This window comes from Pristiophorus japonicus, chromosome 11 (genome assembly GCF_044704955.1).
Source record: "Pristiophorus japonicus isolate sPriJap1 chromosome 11, sPriJap1.hap1, whole genome shotgun sequence".
NCBI classification, from domain to species: Eukaryota; Metazoa; Chordata; class Chondrichthyes; family Pristiophoridae; genus Pristiophorus; species Pristiophorus japonicus.
The window spans coordinates 89,779,200-89,802,310 of NC_091987.1; the positions used below are offsets into that span (position 1 = coordinate 89,779,200).

At 45.7% G+C, this 23,111-nt stretch overlaps 1 protein-coding gene across 1 annotated transcript in view; it reads left to right on the plus strand.

Annotated features, from left to right (window-relative positions):
• The window catches only part of tmem45a (transmembrane protein 45a), a 106,192-nt gene extending 99,478 nt beyond the window's left edge, over nt 1-6,714 (plus strand). Inside the window, exon 6 of the mRNA XM_070892999.1 lies at nt 6,621-6,714. Within this exon, the coding sequence (XP_070749100.1) occupies nt 6,621-6,714 (94 nt within the window). The remainder of the gene's footprint in view (nt 1-6,620) is intronic.
• The last annotated feature ends 16,397 nt before the right edge of the window (nt 6,715-23,111 follow it).

Consider the following 23,111-nt stretch of genomic DNA (forward strand, 5'->3'; position numbering starts at 1 on the left):
AGCTAAAGAGCCGGGCGGGGAGCATTCCAAGAGCCAGGGGAAAAAAAACCTGAATAAAACCCTACAAAAACATTCCCAATACATAGCCCATGCCAACACAACATAAATCGCAAAAAAAAAATTAAAAGAAAAAACAATCACACTTACCTTAGGACGGCATTACTTACCTCTCTGCAGTCGGTATAGGTTGGACTGCCCAATTTCCCAGGCGGTCACTGCGGGGCGTGCTGCGAGGCGTATGGATCGGGTGGGAGTCAAAAAACGAGTCGGTGTCGCAACCAGGGTCGTTACACACCAGCACAGTTCTTCCGGGCAGTACTGTTACACGCCGCCGCATAGGATCAGTTCCTATGGAGTGGAGGGTAGCCAATGTAACCCCACTTTTTAAAAAAGGAGGGAGAGAGAAAACAGGGAATTATAGACCGGTCAGCCTGACCTCAGTAGTGGGTAAAATGATGGAATCAATTATTAAGGATGTCATAGCAGTGCATCTGGAAAATGGTGACATGATAGGTCCAAGTCAGCATGGATTTGTGAAAGGGAAATCATGCTTGACAAATCTTCTGAAATTTTTTGAAGATGTTTCCAGTAAAGTGGACAAAGGAGAACCAGTTGATGTGGTATATTTGGACTTTCAGAAGGCTTTCGACAAGGTCCCACACAAGAGATTAATGTGCAAAGTTAAAGCACATGGGATTGGGGGTAGTGTGCTGACGTGGATTGAGAACTGGTTGTCAGACAGGAAGCAAAGAGTAGGAGTAAACGGGTACTTTTCAGAATGGCAGGCAGTGACTAGTGGGGTGGCGCAAGGTTCTGTGCTGGGGCCCCAGCTGTTTACATTGTACATTAATGATTTAGACGAGGGGATTAAATGCAGTATCTCCAAATTTGCGGATGACACTAATTTGGGTGGCAGTGTGAGCTGCGAGGAGGATGCTATTAGGCTGCAGAGTGACTTGGATAGGTTAGGTGAGTGGGCAAATGCATGGCAGATGAAGTATAATGTGGATAAATGTGAGGTTATCCACTTTGGTGGTAAAAACAGAGAGACAGACTATTATCTGAATGGTGACAGATTAGGAAAAGGGAAGGTGCAACGAGACCTGGGTGTCATGGTACATCAGTCATTGAAGGTTAGCATGCAGGTACAGCAGGCGGTTAAGAAAGCAAATGGCATGTTGGCCTTCATAGCGAGGGGATTTGAATACAGGGGCAGGGAGGTGTTGCTACAGTTGTACAGGGCCTTGGTGAGGCCACACCTGGAGTATTGTGTACAGTTTTGGTCTCCTAACTTGAGGAAGGACATTCTTGCTATTGAGGGAGTGCAGCGAAGATTCACCAGACTGATTCCCGGGATGGCGGGACTGACCTATCAAGAAAGACTGGATCAACTGGGCTTGTATTCACTGGAGTTCAGAAGAATGAGAGGGGACCTCATAGAAACGTTTAAAATTCTGACGGGTTTAGACAGGTTAGATGCAGGAAGAATGTTCCCAATGTTGGGGAAGTCCAGAACCAGGGGTCACAGTCTGAGGATAAGGGGTAAGCCATTTAGGACCGAGATGAGGAGAAACTGCTTCACCCAGAGAGTGGTAAACCTGTGGAATTCTCTACCACAGAAAGTAGTTGCGGCCAATTCACTAAATATATTCAAAAGGGAGTTAGTTGAAGTCCTTACTACTCGGGGGATCAAGGATTATGGCGAGAAAGCAAGAAGGAGGTACTGAAGTTTCATGTTCAGCCATGAACTCATTGAATGGCGGTGCAGGCTAGAAGGGCTGAATGGCCTGCTCCTGCACCTATTTTCTATGTTTCTATGTTTCTAAAACCAACCTCGAAAATCCCTGTGAGGCGCTGGAGGCTGACTGGCCGCCCAGAAGACCTCACTGCCACCATTGCCGCTGCTCCAGGGTGAAAAACGGAGCGCAAAGGACTGGAACATCCAACCCTAGATGCCTTAAGTGCCACTATTTTAACACACACATTAACTTAAATGCGTTAACTACTGTGCAAAGAAACTTTTTCAGAACTATATTGATCAGTACACCACCAGAGAAAAGTAAATCCCTAAATTTACATCTTTTAATCAAAGACTGGTCTTCCATAAAAAAATACATAAACAACCTGTACTGTTGTCCAATTTCTGACACCCCTTTGAAGATTGTAACAATATTTCTTCAAGATTAAAAAGAGAACATTATAGTTTTACCGATTTTCAATTATATTTTGAATCATAGCCTTGTCGAATTAGAATGAAAGTTCTAAAGCCATAAAATTATATTTTAGAATCAATTTTAATAGGCTCCTGTAGAAAAGTGAGTTATCTGTGCTGAGCTTTTTCCACAAATTAGTAAGGTTTATTCCAAAACCTCAAACACTCTGAGTTTAAAAATTACTCATTACTATAATAGTAAAAGGCCCATATTTTAGCTAACGGTTTACTTAGTCAGTATAGGTTGTAGCTCTCCAGTCCGGGACTCTTTAGTCTGGAATCATCCCTGCTCCGGCATCAGTCCAGGCGGGGGTGGCGCCTGCATTGTTGACTGAGGTAAGCGGGCCGGGCAAGAAAGGAAAGGGGAGGCAGCTGACTGAGGCGCTGAAGCTGGGCCTGGCCCCAGGCGCTCTTTCTCTCTCTCTCTCTCTCTCCACCACCGCGGCTCAGCAGTAGGCCCAGGGCCCAGTCGGAGGTTCGGGGCTCGGCATCTTGTGGCTCAGCTCTCTCTCTCCACCCCGTCACTTCTGTTCCCGCCCTGCCATGCCACTTTTCTCCCCGTGCATGCGCAGAACACGTCTGGGTTGTTGACAGCAGCGTTATCACAAGTTGACCTCCTGTGGTTCGTTAAATTCTCTGGTTTGGTACCGGTCAGGTCCCAAGTGTGCCGGACCAGAGAGGTCCAACTGTACTATATTTTCCCCTGCATAGCTGCTTCTGAATTAGCACCTGAATCAATGCAAAGTGTCACTTTCCATGCAAGTGAATGGAACTGCTCCAGGATGCTCACAGATGTGCTTAAGTTGTGTAATCTTGGTTATAAGGGGAGACACAGAATAGCGGCTCAGGATTGGAAGAAGATGACTCACAAAATTAAAGATTGAAGAGATATGGGACAGATTTTCCTCTTTTGTACTCCTGATGCAGAGCTACGCAGATCAGGAACACGTGTAAATTTGGTTGCGCACTCCCACCGCTTTCCATGTTAATTTTAAAATTAATGGATGAAAAGTCACGGAAGCATCCACCCATATTCCCATTATTTGTTCCAGCATCGAAGCTTTGAACTGAGAGGGTGAGAAATAAAAAAAATATACTCATACACTTCAATTTTTTAATATTTCTTTCTCCTCTCAAAATGAAAGCTAATGGAGTAAATTGGAATAAACCAAAATATAAATACTTTAGAACTTGAATTTTACAGTATCCTTGGGTTATATTATTTATTGCAAACAATTTATTGCCTGAATGTATTGAAGTTTCTGTGTGCTATTTCAATGAAATGGTTTTGTAGCCATAAACACCTATTTACAAACAAGTTTTTTTTTGTGATCAGTTCTACACAAACTACCAACCACAACACAGGTTTTAAATACTAATAGATTTCATTAATATAACAAGCTGGCATAAATTGTATAAGTGAGCTTCTGCTTGGTGTACTTGATTGTTTGAACAATTCAACCATTTCATTTAAAGATATCTGAGAACAGCAGAGAAAACAGTAAATGGGTGTTTTAAAGATATGCATATATTCCATGGTCCCATAACAATTTATGTCAGCAGTTCTTGTGTCAAGTTCTTTGAGATATTTCGGCATGTAAAGCAAGTATTATGATTAATAACTAGCAGAGACCCGCAAAACATTTGCAGTCAAATTTGTATCTTTAGTGCAACAGTACTTGAAGATGATAACAGTCTAAACATCTATAGAATCAATGCTGATTCTCCCTTCCTCTCTCCGTCTCTCCCTCCTCCCTCTCCCACCCCCCCCTCCCTTCCTCCCTCTCCCACCCCCCTCTCCCTTCCCCCCCCTCCCTTCATCCCTCTCCCACCCCCCTCCCTCTCCCACCCCCCCTCCCTTCCTCCCTCTCCCACCCCCCCTCCCTTCCTCCCTCTCCCACCCCCCCTCCCTTCCTCCCTCTCCCACCCCCCCTCCCTTCCTCCCTCTCCCAGCCCCCCTCCCTTCCTCCCTCTCCCACCCCCCCTCCCTTCCTCCCTCTCCCACCCCCCCTTCCTCCCTCTGCCACCCCCCCCTTCCTCCCTCTGCCACCCCCCCCTTCCTCCCTCTGCCACCCCCCCTTCCTCCCTCTGCCACCCCCCCCTTCCTCCCTCTCCCACCCCCCCCTTCCTCCCTCTCCCACCCCCCCTTCCTCCCTCTCCCACCCCACCCCCCCTCCCTCTCGCACCCCACCCCCCCTTCCTCCCTCTCCCACCCCACCCCCCCTTCCTCCCTCTCCTCCTACCTCTCCCACCCCCCCTCCCTCCCTCCCTCTCCCACCCCCCCTCCCCTCCCTCCCTCTCCCACCCCCCCTCCCCTCCCTCCCTCCCTCTCCCACCCCCCCTCCCTCCCTCCCTCTCCCACCCCCCCTCCCTCCCTCTCCCACCCCCCCTCCCTCCCTCTCCCACCCCCCCTCCCTCCCTCTCCCACCCCCCCTCCCTCCCTCTCCCACCCCCCCTCCCTCCCTCTCCCACCCCCCCTCCCTCCCTCTCCCACCCCCCCTCCCTCCCTCTCCCACCCCCCCTCCCTCCCTCTCCCACCCCCCCTCCCTCCCTCTCCCACCCCCCCTCCCTCCCTCTCCCACCCCCCCTCACTCCCTCTCCCACCCCCCCTCCCTCTCCCACCCCCCCTCCCTCTCCCCCCCCCCCCTCCCTCTCCCCCTCCCTCCCTCTCCCCCCCCCCCTCCCTCTCCCCCTCCCTCCCTCTCCCTCTCCCTCCCTCTCCCTCTCCCTCTCCCACCCTCTCTCCCCCTCCCCTCCCCCTCCCCTCCCCCTCCCCTCCCTCTCTCCCCCTCCCCTCCCTCTCTCCCCCTCCCCTCCCTCTCTCCCCCTCCCCTCCCTCTCTCCCCCTCCCCTCCCTCTCTCCCCCTCCCCTCCCTCTCTCCCCCTCCCCTCCCTCTCTCCCCCTCCCCCTCCCTCTCTCCCCCTCCCCTCCCTCTCCCCTCCCCTCCCTCTCTCCCCCTCCCCTCCCTCTCTCTCTCCCCCTCCCCTCCCTCTCTCCCCCTCCCCTCCCTCTCCCCTCCCTCTCTCCCCCTCCCCTCCCTCTCCCCTCCCTCTCTCTCTCCCCCTCCCCTCCCTCTCCCCTCCCTCTCTCTCTCCCCCTCCCCTCCCTCTCCCCTCCCTCTCTCCCCCTCCCCTCCCTCTCTCTCCCTCCCCTCCCTCTCTCTCCCTCCCCTCCCTCTCTCTCCCTTTCTCCCTCCCCCTTCCCTCCCTCCACCCCCCTCTCCTCCCTCCCCCCTCTCTCTCCCTCCCCCCTCTCTCTCCCTCCCCCCTCTCTCTCCCTCCCTCTGCCCCACCCCCCACTCTCCCTCTCTTTCTCTTTCACTCTCGCACCTGCAGCTCCCGCCACGCGCTCCTTCTGGCTCCACAGCAACGCACGGGGAGGCCCCTGCTCCGTGCCCATGGCTATTGGCCCCATTGCATCCACTGCCACGCCCTCATTGGAACAGAACCAGCGTCGCGCCGTTGCGCCATCGCTCCCCGCCCTGATTGGTTGCGAGGCCGGGCGGGCCCTGATCGCCCATTGGTTGGTGCAATGGTCAGACAGTCCGGACCTCGTGTTCCCAGCCCCCGGCCCCGCCCCAGGACAGGCAAAAACTGACTTATTATAGACAGTGCTACTGACTGCGTATTAGAATGGCACTGATTTATAGTTTCAAGGGTGTTACTGGTACTGCCGTGAATTACTGTACATGCTTTACATATCTCTAAACTCTTCCGTTTTAATCGGGATGTCCCAATATTAATGACAAAAAAGCAGCACCAATGTACAAAACACCCAAGCTGCTGCCAAAATCACTTCCTGCCCCAAGTACCAATCAAAATCTATTCTTTGTCACAAATGTGTAATGACTGGCATTTCTTGCTCACTGCAACAACATTATGCACCAAGACACCAAAAACAAGGCAAAAAATATGTACAAAAAGATTAATTTGTTCAAATGAAAATTGAATGTATTTGATATGCCAACTTGAATTGCTAGTTCACAATACTGCAGCAATTCTGCCCCCTAGAGTCAAAATGTGCATCTTCACATAAACTTGAATGTTTTCTTGTGTCACCCAGACAATTAATTTATTGATTTTTTAAAATTGAGAATAGGAGGAATTTCTCCCAGCAGGTGTGTTAGAATCTTAAGAAACCAAAATCTATTCTAGTGTTTTTAGTCTGTACTGGTTTCTCCATGAGAGGAGGAAGAATCAATTGATGAGGATTAAAAACAGAGCTTTGGATAACTGGCAGCATTGGATAAATAAAAGCACTGTCCCACAATGAACCAACGATAAATAATATATTCTTTAAACTTCAAACTCAAACCATATCTAAAAGATAACCTGTAATGATTGCAATCAGTTTCATTCACACCATCATCAATTTCACCAAATTTAAGTATATCTTTTGTGTTTATAGGGTGATTCATTCAAGGTTTAAACAGGTCGAACCTCTCGAGATGGGACTGTTGAAATCATCTGAAAAAGATCAAGAATCTGAGGAAGAAATGTAACCAGATAGATCTTGTAGTTTGCTGCCACTGTGCCTTCTATATTACTAGAGTTCTCCCTTTAAGAATCTATAGTAGTTTCTGATGTTAACCCCTTTCACAAGCATAAAACTGTGTCTATGATAGAGCAAACGTATTGAACTACCGTGTGTTTACGCATGGAAATGGACAGCATCGTCTTACATACATTTCCACACTGCTGTCTTTAATTTCTGTCAAATCAACTAGCAGAAAATGGCAGCATTGTGCAACTGTACAATAATTAAAACATAATACTGCACTCCATAATCATCAGTGCCAGGTGAATGGGGAAAATACATCCTTTCCTACTGACAGCCTGTCTTTTATCTTCTATGTTTTAAAACTCGTGACTGAGAATGAGCAAGGCTTGAGTAAGAATTGAGGTGATATAAAATGTGGTTTGTATATCTGTGAGAGAATGATGTCTGATTTATAACAATTTTCGTATTTTTTTAAAACACGTCCCTGTTGAAGTAAACTGTTCAGTTTTGAAAATGTGTTGCCCAAAGACAGAAACACAATGTCATCTGCATGGAAATGGACTGCATTGTCAGAATGAACAGAAGGCATATGACATTGTGATGAAACTTGAAAGTGTACCCTTTCTGAATACCTGCAGCATGCTCTGCACCAGCCTGGTTAAGTTCAGGTGTCACTCCACTGTAAACCACAGTGTACCAGTACTAACTGATACCCCATGAGGAAGGATAAGTGGTTGCGATGCTTTAAGTTGGCATTGTTCATTATGGGACAGTGCTAGTCAAATGATCTTTCTGATAATAACACTTCAAAAGAACTTGCAAAAAAAGTGCAAGCTTCATAAAGACATTTTTAAGTAAAGATCACTGGGATGAAATTGGTCTTTGCCAGTAATGCAAATTGAGCTCATAGTGAACCAGTTTTACATCCATTGGAATAGAAAATCGAGTGCGGTGTAAAATGGGCTGCCGAGTTGCTATGAGTCCATCTCACACTATTGCCCAAGACAAACTTCCACCCAAGTGTCTGCAATAGAATTACAAAGTTTGTGACCGAGCCAATTTCTGAAGCAATGTTCATTATCAAGGGGGAAGACTTTCTATCGTCACTATTTGTTGCAAAATAACAATTGTTCATACATACTTTATGCATGTATTCATGCTTTTGTTACAATTAGCAAACAAAAAACAATCATCCTTGCAAACTAACATCAAAGCAATCATTTCTGATTTTCATTTAAGTAATTGTGGTTGGGTGGTTGATAATGAAGAAGAAAGCTGCAGACTGTAGGAGGATATCAATGAACTGGGCAGGTGGGCAGAACAATGGCAAATGGAATTCAATCCGGAGAAGTGTGAGGTATTGCATTTGGGGAGAGCTAACAAGGTAAGGGAATGAGAAATGTAGAGGAACAAAGAGACCTTGGAGTGTAGATGGTAGCAGGCCAGGTAGATAAGGTAGTGAAGAAGGCATACGGAATACTTGCCTTTATTAGTCAAGGCATAGAATACAAGAGCAGGAAGGTTATACTTCAACTCTATAAAACACTAGTAAGGCCACAGTTCTGCAGTTCTGGTCACCTCATTACAGGAAAGACGTGATTGCACTGGAGAGGGTACCGAGGAAATTTACAAGGATGTTGCCTGGTCTGGAGAATTTTGGCTTTGAGGAAAGATTGGAGATGCTGGGTTTGTTTTCCTTGGAACAGAGGAGGCTGAGGGGAGACCTGATTGAGATGTTCTAAAATTATGAAGGACCTAGATAGAGTGGATAGGTAGGACAATTTTCCCTTGGCAGAGGAGTCAACAACCAGGGGGCATTGATTTAAAGTAATTGATAAGAGGTTTAGAGGAGATATGAGGGAAAATTTCTTCACCCAGAGGATGGGGGAGTCTGGAACTCATTGCCTGAAAGGGTGGTAGAGGCAGAAACCCTCACCATATTTAAGGGGTGCTTGGATGTGCAGTTGAAGTGCTGTAACCTGCATGGCTACGAACCAAGAGCTGGAAAGTGGGATTGGGTTGGATAACTGTTTGTTGGCCGGTACGAACTCAATGAGCCGAAATGGCCTCTTTCCGTGCCGTAAATTTCTATGAAATTATGGGTGCCGAGAATCTCCTTGGGTGTTTTCCCATTAATCTACTGTAACTTCATACACCATGCAAATGGGATTTACGTTTGCCAATGTTATGGTGACTGATTGGAGAATTCCTGGCTGGGATTATTTAATAGAAGCTCACTCATGGGACCATATATTATTCCATGCTAACATTTTTGTTGGATCATTTCACTTCAACGATTATGTGTTATGAAGTTTGAATGTGATTGTATCTATTATGCAACACAGTAATGTTTAAAAACACTTTTAAAGGGAAGAAATTCCATGTAGTACAATCGGTATTAAAGCTCTTTGACATCTCTTTTGGGGTAAGAATATCTAGAAATCGTTTTAGGAAATAAAACCTATGAGGCCCACAACTGACCCGAAAGTAGTGGCTAATGATCGAAAGGAATATTTAGTGAAAAGCTTCTGGTGCAGATTTCATAATACACAATGTGACAAAACAAATAGGAAACTTTATTGTAAGTAATACTTTTTATACCAAATGTTTCATTGAAGATTCGTTTTTAGTGAGTCATACAGTTTAATGTGTGAAATAAAATCTCTTGTATGAAAATAGAAGTTACTCCTGTAATATGGTAGCATAATAGGTGTCCTTCAGTACAATTGTGCCTTCTAAAATATAACACTTTTCTGCACCTTTAAAACATATTTATTTGAAATCTGCTACTCATTTTTTTTGAGGACAAGGAAATGGGTTTTAAACGTCTTCATCAGTTCTTATGCTAATGACTATTTGTGCTCCATTGCTGGCATTTATCATCAGATAGCAGCTTAATGTGTGTTTTTTCCCTTCTCCTCCGAAAGATGAGACTTTACTTGACATTAGAGCATTGCACTTCAAACACTGAGCATCAAGTCAGAATCACTTTCTGAACTAACATTCAAGCCCACCTGTTATCCTTAATCATGATTTAACCTTTCTCAGAAATTAGATGGAGCATTGACTTGATGCAAATGTTCCCACCACCCGAACTGTTTTTTAAAAAAAAAAAGTACTCTTGTGTGTTGCAGTGATTTAGAATGAGTATACCAAATATGATGGATAAAAATCTTGCTGGGAGGGGGAGAAAGTCTTCGGCCATACCCCCCAAAACATTCTGAATTTTGACATCTTATTTTGGTGTCTTTTCCAACATTTTGGAATGCACTTTTACACATATATCTACACTTTAAGATATATACACTACTTCATGATGTATAAAAATAAGTTACACAATCAAAGCAAACAAATCATGCTCAATTAAATCAAGAAATTAAATTAACTAATGCAATTGTTACTGCCTACCTGGGATGCTGCTTTGGTGCATCGGTGATCTTATCCAGTGAGTACCTGAGCCATAAAGACCAGGAATGCTAGCAACCCATGAGTCTGTGACTAGTTCCCACCATCACCGAAAACCAGATAGCAGCCAACACCAGAAGTTACCCGTCCATAACCGCTAAAACCAGAAACTATTCATTCAAAACCAGCAACCAGCTCCAAGAACCACCTGTCCATAACAAGCAGTCATCCAAATTCACAGCCAGCCACTAAAAGCTAGCCAGCAATCAGCAGCAGTCAGTCATTGGAACCCACTTATGCACAGCCAGTCCACAGCTCATTGTCAGGATAGAACTGGAGGCCTGGAAGGAGGAGGAGTAAGACAGAAAGTTCACAGCCTAGGGAGAGTTCAGAACCCTAACCTGTGAAATAAATTGAATTAACTGCTGCAATTATTACTGCCTACCTGGGATGTGCAGAGCAGGTCGTGTATTGTAGGGCTGCTGTGGAGAGTGCACAGAAACACCACTAGTTAAATATAGTCCATGAGGCTGGAAAAAGGTACTTCAGAGCCCAGCTGGGCACCACGACAGAACAAGCAAGCACTCTTCTGCCCACCTGCTGGAATGAGGTTGGGCCCACTGCTCACCTGTCCATTGTGGTAGTGCCTTTACTCCTTCCCAGTCTATGCTGGCGCCGTGTTCCACCCCCTGTTCCTTCCATGTTGCCACTGTATCCCTCTCTCCCATTCTCATTTAAATCCCCTCCCTATGATGTCATTGTGTCCCACTTCCAACAACAAAACTCTGGGTTAGTCTTTTCTCTTCCCGCTCTCTGTCCGAGTGCCACAGATGTCTGTCTCAGCCCATTCCTTACCGAAGTGGTGACGCTGCTCCTATTTAATTCTGTTGCTGTCCTAGTAAAAGCGGAATTGATTGAACAGTAATGTGCTATAGGCGCATTTAATATTTTTTGTTTGTACTAAGGCAGAAACAGGATTCAGTAGGAACTGCAGCAGAACTGGAGTTGGGGATGGGCTGAAGACTGACCCCAGGAGCACTGGTAACCAGTTGATGAGTGTACAGTGCTGTTTCAGGCTCCTCACAAGTGGGTTTTTACTTGTCAACCAGAACTTAAAGTGGGCATACAACATAGACCCGCCACCCTATATCTGCATGAGAACAGGAAGCAATGATGGCCAACCTAAAAACTAGAGAAAGTGGTGCATAAACATTTAATGCAAAACATTTTATTATAGTTCTGTATTCAACCTTGGAGTGGCCATCATATTTCAAAGTCTCCCTGAATAACAATTTGTATGAAATGTAATTTAAATTGATCCAAGCATTATTGATGGTTCTAAAACATGCCAGAACACTCCCACTTATAAGTTCAAGGACTGGCTGTCCTCCAGTACATAATTGATAGTAATCCAGAAGTCTGGACTGATGATCTGGACATGAGTTCAAATCCCACCACAGCAGCTGGGGATTTTAAATTCAATTAATTAAATAAAAATCTAGAATAAAAAAATCTGTATCAGTAATGGTGACCATGAAACTACCAGATTGCTGTAAAAACGCATCTGCTTCACTAATGTCCTTTAGGGAAGGAAATCTGCTGTCATTACCTGGTCTGGCCTATATATGACTCCACACCCATAGCAATGTGATTGACTCTTAACTGCCCTCTGAAATGGCTAAGCAGGCCACTTATTCAAGAAGGCAACTCACCACCACCTTCTCGAAGACAATTAGGGATGGGCAATAAATGCTGGCCTTGCCAGAGACGCCCACATACCATGAATAAATTTAAAAAATAATAATAATGTGTGATTAGTTGCAGAGTTCATAAAATGCAAAATAGTTTTGCACATTTACAGTACATTCCTTTTTTCATATATAGTTTACTCTCAAGTACGTCTTCAAACCTTTCAGTTCATTCTCCCAAATATTCTGCAATCTTTCATTTTTACCAATCAATTTTAAAACGTTAAGCATTGACAGAAAATCATATTTATAAATGATGTACAAGATAATTGACATGTTTTGAGAACTGTCCTTGTGTAGTATGCAAAGGATTGGACATGAAAGCTTGAAAACATTAAAACAAATTAACCATAGCAATTCTTTTGTAGAAACAACATTTTAGAAACACATACAATATGGATAAACTTGGCTTTCCCTCTTTTGTAATCTTAGATAATATATTATAGTAAAGAAACAGTATGTACCTCAGATAAAATGAATATTTATTTTCTATGATTGAGAAAAATATATTATTTAGTTTTCTTACATTGTAAAACAAATACAACCTTTGGAATTGATTCAGTTCTTAACTTAATTTAAATGTTGTCTTGTATGATGTGTAATTGATTCAGTTTGTCACTGAGCCTGTTTACAATGCAATACTGTTTATAGCATGGACCAAAACAAAATATCCAAAATATCTTAGTAGTGGATAATTTTAAAAATAAATGTTTATTGATTGATCATGAATTGATTTGTTTTCCATGTAATTGTATTACTACGAGTTATACTAATTTCCACAGGCTTGTATGTCTTTAATGTTTTTTGTTGTGGAGAAACGTTTCTATCACCAATTGCAAATTGTACTGTTGTCAGGTAGTTATATGAATATATCATTGTGTTGTCATAATGCAGTCATACTGATGAAGGAAAAAAAGGGAATGATGAAGATTTTCTTTTTTAACTTTATTCAACAAGGAATTGTCAAAAAGCTTTTTGTTCAGTTTTGAAGAATGCTTGCAGTTTCTGTTAAATTACTGCTAACTTCTGCAGTTACTGTAATATACTTATATCTGTGAATAAGGAGTCTACTTTCTGAAAAAGAATATTTGAATTAAAATCACTGTTCTTAAATGCAATTGCCTTTTATTGTTTCATAAATTGTGTTCAACCAAGAGCGACTGAGTGACTCAGTGGCCCAGAATTTGCGGCCCTTATGATGGCAAACTAGCAGAGCTCGCAGCCATTTCACCTTTGAAACTGACCGAAATTTCAGGATTTAGTGCGTGCGCAGCCTAATGCGGAAATCCTAAAGTTGCATCTGTCATTCACTGCTCCTCCACAGGCTGTGCTGTACCCCCAGCCACAGAGCCGGCAATCAATAAAATCTCTCCAATCATGGAAATTGACACAAACTTCGGCTCTTCCACGGTAATTACGCTGTTAAATTCCTCACTAAAAGTTAGACCTAAAGGGATTAGATGGAACTGGGGGTTTCAACAGTGTATTGACTGCTAAACAAATGTTATGACCCTGGAAAATTAATTTTCATTTTGTGCAGTGTCAAATTTATCAATTTTATTAAATAAAAAATGTTAAACTTTTAAAATAAATGTAATTTTTTAAATAAGTTTATTCATCTTTATTTCAGATTTTCCTTTTCCCCATGTGAGAGCCCCAATCTTTGTTTTGCACTCAGTAACACTTTTTTAAAGTTACAATTTTAAGAGCTTACCCACTTCCTTGTTCGCTGTCTGTAAGAATTCTGCATTTTGATTGGCTGTGTAGACAGCTTGTTGACGTCACAAATAAAAACACAAAACGCTGGAAGTACTCAGCAGGTCAGGCAGCATCTGTGGAGAGAGAAACAGAGTTAACGTTGCAGGTCGATGACCCTTTGTCAGACCCTTGACATCACAGCAGCTCGCACTAGGGGAAACCCACTATGCTACGTTGATTTGAATTACGCATTGGAAACCCGAACTTCTCGACACAAAGATCGCAAGATCTTTGTGCAAAGCTTACTTCGGGGTCAGCGGCAAAAGCCTTTGCTTTGCTGCTGGAAACCAAATTCCGGACCAGTATGATGACAAAAGACAGTCAAGGATGAGAAAAGACCATTCAGCCCTTCAACACTTGGATCCCTAGTACTTTTCGCTTCCAACTATATTTTGAACTCGACTATGCTGCCTTGCTTGGCAACTAATTCCAAACAAATCAAGAACTACTTTCCAACATACTTGTTTTAAATTTACTTACCATTAATTTAATTTTATGTCCAATGGTTCTACTGACCTAATTTACTTTGCTAATATTCTAGGTTCAACTTATCTGTCTCAATTTTTACTTTACATATTTCAATCAGCCCCCGCCCCCACACTTTCCCCTTAACTTTGTCTCTTATAATTCTGTGTTATCATAGTAAGCTTCTCTGTTCTGTCCATAAAGCTCCTACCTTTCACATTTGGGAACTATGGGAGAAAAATTTGTGGCCGCCATCAATGTTACCGCCAACTTGGGTTAATGTCCGCTGAAAATGGACGCAGCGCTAACTTACTGTGTAACACCCTCCTGATGGCATTAGTGCAGGCCTGGAAGTCAAAGTTCCTGTCCGAAAGTGGCGTTCCAGCTTCTAATAGCCTCTGGAAGCAAGGCTGTGGAGTTTACAAGGAATTGTGGGTAATTAAAAGGGCTATGAATTAAAGGGGCAATGCGTTCAGAACTAATAAAAAATTTAAATGAAGTGAAAAAATGCAATTTTCAACCTTTTCAAAAAAAATTTACTTTATAAAAAAAAAGAAGTCCCAAATGGGAGTCTTCATCACTTAATGCTGAATTCCCTTCCGGACCTCCAAAAATGGGAAAATGCTTCAGCATTAACACAAATGATTCAGCAAGGCAGGGAAGGGGCACCCAGGGTCTTGCACACAGCACTCCAGCTTTGTACAGGGGGGTCAACACTGCAAGAGATGTCCTCTATCCAGGAGGCCTTCCAGAAAGAATGATGTGGACTATATCACCTGGCAGCTATGTTGCCCCCACCACCTGTCTCCAGTGCCTAAAGAAGCTTCATGACCTCAGACCATTGGTCAAGGTCAGTGAATGCATCTTCAAAACCCGTCTCCTACCAACTGAATCACTAGCCTCACACACTGCTCAATTCAAGACTCCCCCTGCCCCCCACCAATCACTCACTACCAACAATCTGTACCAATCATGAGGCACATCTCCCATTTCTAACCTCACCTCACCCCCTTGGAGGAGGCCATTCTTGGCAGGGGCATGACTGAACCCTTGGCCAGCACAGGGGCAGAAAGGATAAAAGATGCTGATATCCTCATATATTATCCTCCTTCCGGCATGCACCTCTTGCTTTCCTGCCCTTGCCTCACCATTTCCTCATTCCAGACACCCAAGAAATGCAACCTGTCCAGCCAGTGGTTGGCCAAGAAGAGGGAGAGGAAAGTGAAAAAAAATAAGAAACGTTGTCACTTGAGTTGACACTCCCAGTTCCTCAAGGTCGACCAGCAAGGCCATTTGCAATGTCCCCCACTGAAAGTCAGCAGCCTTCCACCAGCCATGCTGCAGCTACTGGTGTAACATTGCGTGACATCAGTAGGATAGGCAAAGGCACACACAAACAATCACTAAGAGAATGCATAAGGGTGATGAGTTGATTTCTTGTTGTCACATTGGATGGATAGATGGATAAAGTTGGATTGGAAAGTTTGCTTTGTGGTGGATTTTATTTCAGCATTGTGGCCAAGAGGATGCTGTGATGGTCGGTAACAGAGGGAAGGTAAGGTGTGGGACAGATGTTGAAAGGGGAATTGGCTTTGTGGTCACTGGTACCGCAGGCAGATGATTCCATCCAGATCTTATTGAAACTTATAAGATAATGAGGGGGCTCAACAAGGTGGATACAGAGAGGATATTTCCACTCATAGGGGAAACTAAAGCTAGGGGACATGATCTTAGAATAAGGGGCCGCCCATTTAAAACTGAGATGAGGAAAAATTTCTTCTCTCAGAGGGTTGTAAATCTATGGAATTCTCTGCCCCAGAGAGCTGTGGAGGCTGGGTCATTGAATATATTTAAGGTGGGGATAGAGAGATTTTTGAGCAATAAGAGAGTAAAGAGTTATGGGGAGCGGGCAGGGAAGTGGAGCTGAGTCCATGATCAGATCAGCCATGATCTTATTGAATGGCGGAGGAGGCTTGAGGGACCAAATGGCCTACTCATGCTTCTATTTCTTATGTTCTTATGTTAAATGCAAACTTACTTGAAAGATGTGTGTGTCCATTTAAGAGGTACTGACAGTGCCTATGTGAGTCTGCTTGCATGCTGGGTTTACCTGGTGAGCTTGGAACCTAATGCTGAACTAGGGTCGAAGTTCACCGTGGTGACGTTAAGTCAGCGTTGCACTCCGACTGACATCATCACTCCGCCATTTTTCTTTGCAGGGAGATATCTCTTAACGGCAGCACTACCAGGCCTTCAAAAATGGAGGACACCACAGGACCCATCACCAGCTGGCGAAAGAATGGCAGCCACCCGCTTTTCATCATTTTTTTGTTGGTAACTGGTATACTCATAATAAAAGGTCAGACCGAGTACTGTGTGTAATGAGCAAGTGTGACCTGAGCTCCTTTATTGTAGTTCCAGAGTGCAGGTACCTTGTGGGTGGCCTGCTTACATACTATACTCCCAAGGGATGCTGAGATCCCTTGGGACTCCAACAGGTAGGCCCTCTGGTGGACAGGTGTGATGTAGATTACAAGGGGTTAAATACATAACATCACTCCCCCGCGAAGTCAACAAAACACTTATTTACAAGGTGAGACAATCTGGGGCTTTGTTCTCCCTTGTCGATTGTCTCGGTACAAATGTTGGTGTGGTTGGGTTGGTCAGCTCTTCACTGGGCTGTTGGGCAGCCAGCCTTGCCGGGCTTCTGGGGATGATGAGTTCTGTTTCGTGGTCAACTGTGATGTCAGTTGCCACTTATGTGTGTGTTGGAAGGTCAAAGTTGGTGGTGTCCTCTTCAGGTTATGCGTAGCTGTTGGTGAACCGCAGTTTAATTTAGTCCAAGTGTTTTCTGTGCGTTTGTCCATTGGTTAGTTTGACCTGAAATACCCTACTCCTCTCTTTGGCTGTGACCGTGCCAGCGAGCCATTGGAGGCCATGTCCATAATTGAGCACAAACACAGGATCATTGATCTCAATATTGCATGACAAGTTTGCGTGGTCATGGTACACACTCTGTTGATGCCGCTTATCCTCCACGTGATCATGTAGATCAGGGTGGGCTAGAGAGAGCCTTGTTTTAAGCGCCATTTTCATGAACAGCTTGGCTAGCGGAATCTCTGTGAGTGAGTGGGGTCTGGTGTGGTAGCTGAGCAGTACTCGGGACAACCGGGTCTGCAGGGAGCCTTCTGACACGCGTTTCAAGCTTTGCTTGATGGTCTGGACTACCCGTTCTGCCTGGCCGTTGGATGCGGGCTTGAACGGTGCAGATGTGATGTCTGATCCCGTTGCGGGTCATAAACCCTTTGAATTTGGCACTTGCGAATCACGGCCCATTGTTGCTGACTAGGACATCGGGCAGGCCGTGCGTGGCAAATATAGCTCTTAGACATTCAATGGTGGCCGTCGATGTGCTTCCAGACATTATTGCACATTCAATCCGCTTTGAGTAAGCATCCATGACAACCATAAATATTTTGCCTAGGAATGGGCCTGCATAGACTACATGGATCCTCGACCATGGTTTGGATGGCCAGGACCATAAACTTAGCGGTGCCTCTCTGGGTACATTTTTCAATGAGAGCAAGCGTTGCACTGGCGTACACAAGACTCTAAAATCTGAGTCGATGCCTGGCCACCACACGTGGAATCTGGCAATGGCTTTCATCATCACGATGCCTGAGTGGGTGCTGTGTAGTTCCCCAATAAATGTGTCTCTGCCTTTCTTGGGCAAGACCACACGATTGCCCCACAAGAGACAGTCCGCCTGCAGGGACAACTCATCTTTGCGTCTGTGGAATGGCTTAATCGCTTCCTGCATCTCCACTGGGACACTGGACCAGCTCCCATGGAGGACACAGTTTTTTTACCAGGGTCAGTAAAGGATCCTGGCTGGTCCAGGTCCTGATCTGGTGGGCCATAACGGGGGATTTCTCGTTCTCAAATGCCTCCATGACCATTAGCAAGTCCGCTGGCTGTGCCATTTCCACCCTTGTGGTGGGCAATGGTTACCGACTGAGAGCATCTGCGCAGTTCTCTGTTCCCGGTCTGTGGCGAATTACATAGTTGTATGCCGACAGCATGAGCGCCCATCTTTGGATGCGGGCAGAGGCATTGGTATTGATCCCGTTGCTCTCTGAGAATAGCAATATGAACAGCTTGTGGTCTGTTTCAAGCTCGAACTTGAGGCCAAACAAATACTGGTGCATTTTTTTTACCCCGTAAACGCACGCCAGAGCCTCTTTTTCAACCATGCTGTAAGCCCTTTCGGCCTTGGACAAACTCCTGGATGCATACCGAACTGGTTGCAATATTCCCGATTCATTGGCCCGTTGTAACACACACCCGACCCCGTATGACGACGCATCGCAAGCTAACGCTAGTCATTTACATGGGTTATACAGGACAAGCAGTTTGTTAGAACACAGTAAATTTCTGGCTTTCTTAAAGGCAGCCTCTTGTGAAATCCCCCATACCCAGTCGTTTCCCTTGCGCAGTAGCAAATGCAGGGGTTCTAGCAGGGTGCTTAACCCAGGTAGGAAATTACCGAAGAAGTTTAGGAGTCCCAGAAACGACCGCAGCTCCGTCATATTCCGTGGTTGCGGCGTGTTCTTGGTGGCCTCCATCTTGCCATCTGCTACGATTCTCCTTCCTAAGAATTTGATGTCCTGTGACAGGAAAACACACTTCGAGCGTTTCAACCTGAGCCCCATGCGATCCAACTGACTAAGAACTTCCTCCACGTTGTTCAAGTGCTCCATGGTGTCCCGACCTGTAACCAATATGTCGTCCTGGAAAACCACTGTACAAGGAACCGACTTTAGCAGGCTTTCCATGTTTCGCTGGAAGATCGCTGCAGCTGATCGAATCCCGAACGGGCACCGGTTGTAGATAAATAGACCTTTGTGCGTGTTGACGCAGGTGAGGCCTTTCGAAGACTCCTCCAGCTCCTGTGTCATGTAGGCCAAGGTGAAGTCCAGTTTGGTGAACGTCTTCCCTCCAGCCAGGGTCGCAAATAGGTCGACTGTCTTGGGTAATGGGTTCTGGTCCTGCAGCAAAAAATGGTTAATTGTTACTTTATAGTCACCGCAAATTCTAACTGTACTGTCCTCCTTGAGTACCAGGGCAATTGGACTGGCCCAGTCGTTGAATTCCACGCGATGATACCTTCACATTGCAGCCTGTTGAGCTCGATTTCCACTTTTTCACGCATCATGTACGGATGGGTCGTGTACCGGGAACCAAATGGATCTGCACTTTCGCCCCCGAGAAACTTCCAATGCCTGGCTCGAATAACGATGGGAACTTGCTTAGAACCTGGGTGCATGCGGTGTCGTCAACTAACGAGAGCGCTCGGATGTCGTCCCAGTTCCAACGGATTTTCCCCAGCCAGTTTCTGCCAAATAACGTGGGGCCATCCCCTGGTACAATCCACAGTGGGAGTTCATGTACTGCTCCATCATAGGAGACTTTGACTTCAGCACTGCCAATTACCAGGATTAGTTCCTTTGTATAAGTCCTTAGCTTCGTGTGAATGGGGCTGAGCTTGGGCCTGTGTGCCTTCTTCCCCCACAGCCTGTCGAAGGCCATTTTACTCATTATTGACTGGCTTGCCCCCCTGTCCAGCTCCATAGACACTGGGTTCGCAGGGTTTGTAGCTCGCTTGCACATTCATTGGAGGTGTCCCATCGTTCTGCAGCCATTGCACGCATAGTGCTTGAAGCAGCATTGATGGGGCCGATGATACCCCCGCAGCACCAACAGGATGTTAACTGCCTCACATTAACACTTGATGGCGGACTCTGGGTCAATTGAGGTCGGGCCACAGCAGCCGGAGTGTACATTGTGCCCTGTACATTTCTGCTCAAAACTGATGTTACTTTATGTAAAGTATTGGCCGAAACTTCTTTGTTCTGCGAAATCTGCTTGGTGTTGTCGCTGGTGGACATAAATGCCTGGGCTATCGTTATGGCTTTACTCAGATTCGAAGTTTCTACAGTCAACAGTTTGCGAAGGATTGTCTCATGTCTGATGCCCAGTACAAAAAGGTCTCTGAGCATTTGTTCTAGGAATCCCTCAAACTCACAATGTCCTGAAAGGCGCCTTAGTTTGGCGACGTAGCTCGCCATTTCCTGGCCCTCCGATCGTTGACACATGTAGAACCGATATCTCGCCATCAAAACACTTTCCTTAGAATTTAGGTGCTCCCGGACTAGCGTACATAGTTCTTCGTAGGATTTCTCCGTTGGTTTAGATGGGGCCAGGAGATTCTTCATGAGGCCATAGGTAGTGGCCCCACAGACAGTTAGGAGGTTCGCCCTTCATTTGGTCACATTCTCATCCCCTTCCAGCTCGTTCGCTATGAAGTATTGGTCGAGTCACTCCATGAAGGCCTCCCAATCATCCCCCTCTGAGAACTTCTCCAGGATGCCGACTGTTCTTTGCATTTTTGTGCGGTTTGTTACCTCGTCGCCAATTGTTAAACTCATAATAAATCGTCAGACCGAGTACTGTGTATAATGAGCAAGTGTGACCTCAGCTCCTTTATTGTAGTTCCAGAATGCAGATACTTCTGTTATAAAGATTTTCCCCTAGGGCAACGCCACCTGTAGCATAGATGTTAGAACGAAATATGTAATTGTAGTATTAAATGCGTGTGTAAAATGTATAAAGATGGCTACTTGTGGTTTAGCAAAGCCCCAAAAGGATTTCAGCCAGCAGAAAAAGGCTGCATTCTTAATTACTGATAACTGCTGTTTTTTCACGCAGGAATACACATGAGCTCTGCAGATGTTCTTAATCATCGGGCTAATAGGCCCCAGACGAGACGTCCTGGTCCATGTTAGAACAATATGACTATGTAACTGGACTAAGATAAGGAGACGGCCCAAAGACAGCACCCAAGGACAGTAAGATAAGGGGGGGGGGGCAGACCATGTCACAAGACCATGAATAACCCTTAGTAACACATGAGACAATCACGCAGTCATATAATGGTTAGAGACTACTTCTATTGGTCTATTTGAATCTATATGTAATCTATAATCAATATGATTGGATAGTGTCCGGCCGAAATGGGCTGAAGTAACTGTAGTAAACTGTTGTAAAACATATAAAAATCCATGAAACCCTTTGTTCGGCGGAGAGAGGTACCTGGACCCACCAGCTGCTTCATCTCCCCGCTGGCGTAATAAACCGTTTTGATGTATGGACCGACTCTGAGTGACGAGTGATTCTTGGAAGGGTACATTCGCACTAACAATGCCGTCACAAACAGGATATTGCAGAGGCCGTTGGGACAGCCCTGGAGAATCCGGGTGAGTATGGGCAATAAATCCTGGGGGGAAGGGACCAGGTGGTGTCCGGAGGCCAACGCAATATCCGACCTGTAAGGAGGGTCGGACCAACAGGCAAATCGGTGGTAGGTAGCCGTTAGGGGGGGTATAGAGCACTGCGGGAATTGCTTAAACATGTTTTAGGAATTGCGCGGGTTTGTATAATAATAGATTCGTAACCTGACAGTGGATAGAAACAGCCTCCTACAAGTCACGTCGGGGGAGGCGGACCGCTGAGAGTGAGGTGGTATACTACAAGTCAAGCTGGTGAGAGCGGACCTCTGAGAGTTAGACCTCTGGCTATTCCCAACTTACGAGTTAGAAACAGCCTCCTACAAGTCAAGCTGGAGGCGGACCGCTGAGAGTGAGGTGGTCTACTACAAGTCAAGCTCTGAGAGTTAGACCTCTAACTATACTAAGTTCTAAACATGGCCAGTTTAACAACAAAACTCGCATGGGGGCTGTCATGTTTGTAACCTTCACATAACTGTAACCAATATGTAACAACACTGTACACTGTATACAACTGTGAAATACACACCTTGACCACAGAGGGTGAACTTGTGGGAGACACTCCTCACCTGGTCAGCCAGGTACTTAAAGGGAGGTTCCATGCAGGCTCAGCACTCCTTGGTCCTGGGAATAAAGGTGCAGGTCATGCAGTGACCTTGTCTGCAGTATATGCCTCGTGTGACTTTATAATACAGTGCAGAGACACCACATTTGGCGACGGGAAACGGGAATCGGAAATCAACGACTCACAAGAATGGCCACCGGTAGCACAGATGAAAGGTACTGTGTTGGTGAGGACTGGGACAATTTCGTTGAGAGGCTCCAGCAGAGCTTTGTCACGAAGGACTGGCTGGGAGAGGCAGCAGCCGACAAGCGAAGGGCGCGCCTACTGACCAGCTGTGGGCCTAAGACGTATGCTCTGATGAAAGATCTGCTCACACCCGAGAAGCTGGTGGACAAAACCTTTGAGGAGCTCAGTAAACTGATCGGTGAGCACCTAAAACCAGTGAGCAGCGTACACATGGCCCGACACCGATTCTATTCACACAGACGTCGGGAGGGACAAAGCATACCAGACTTCGTTGCGGACCTTCGGCGTTTGGCCAGCCTCTGTAAGTTCACAGATGCTGCAGGGGAGAGATGTTAAGGGATTTCTTCATTGAGGGCATTGGTCATGCCGGGATTTTCAGGAAGCTTATTGAGACCAAGGACTTGACTTTGGAGAGGGCAGCTTTGATAGCTCAGACCTTCATGGCAGGGGAAGAGGAGACCAAGATAATTTACACGAGCAGCCCTGGTTTCAACGTGGCGATGAGTTAATGTTGTAAAAGCGATACAGAACTCCGCAGGCAGGCAAGGGCAATTCGACACCACCCAGGCAGGCGAGCAAAGCGCGGAGATGGTCATGGCCATTGAGGCTTTCGACATCACAGGCTCCCCCATCACAGCCCGCCAGATCAAAATCTGGACCAACAGAGATCCCCTCCTATCACTGATAAAGAAATGTGTCCTAACTGGGGATTGGGCGCCCGCACACGGAGCGTGCCCCGAGGAGGTCAGACCGTTTCACAGATGGATGGTCGAGCTCTCCATCCAAGCCAACTGCCTACTATGGGGCAGCCGGGTAGTCATGCCCCAGAAAGAAAGGGAAGCTTTCATCAGGGAACTCCACAGCG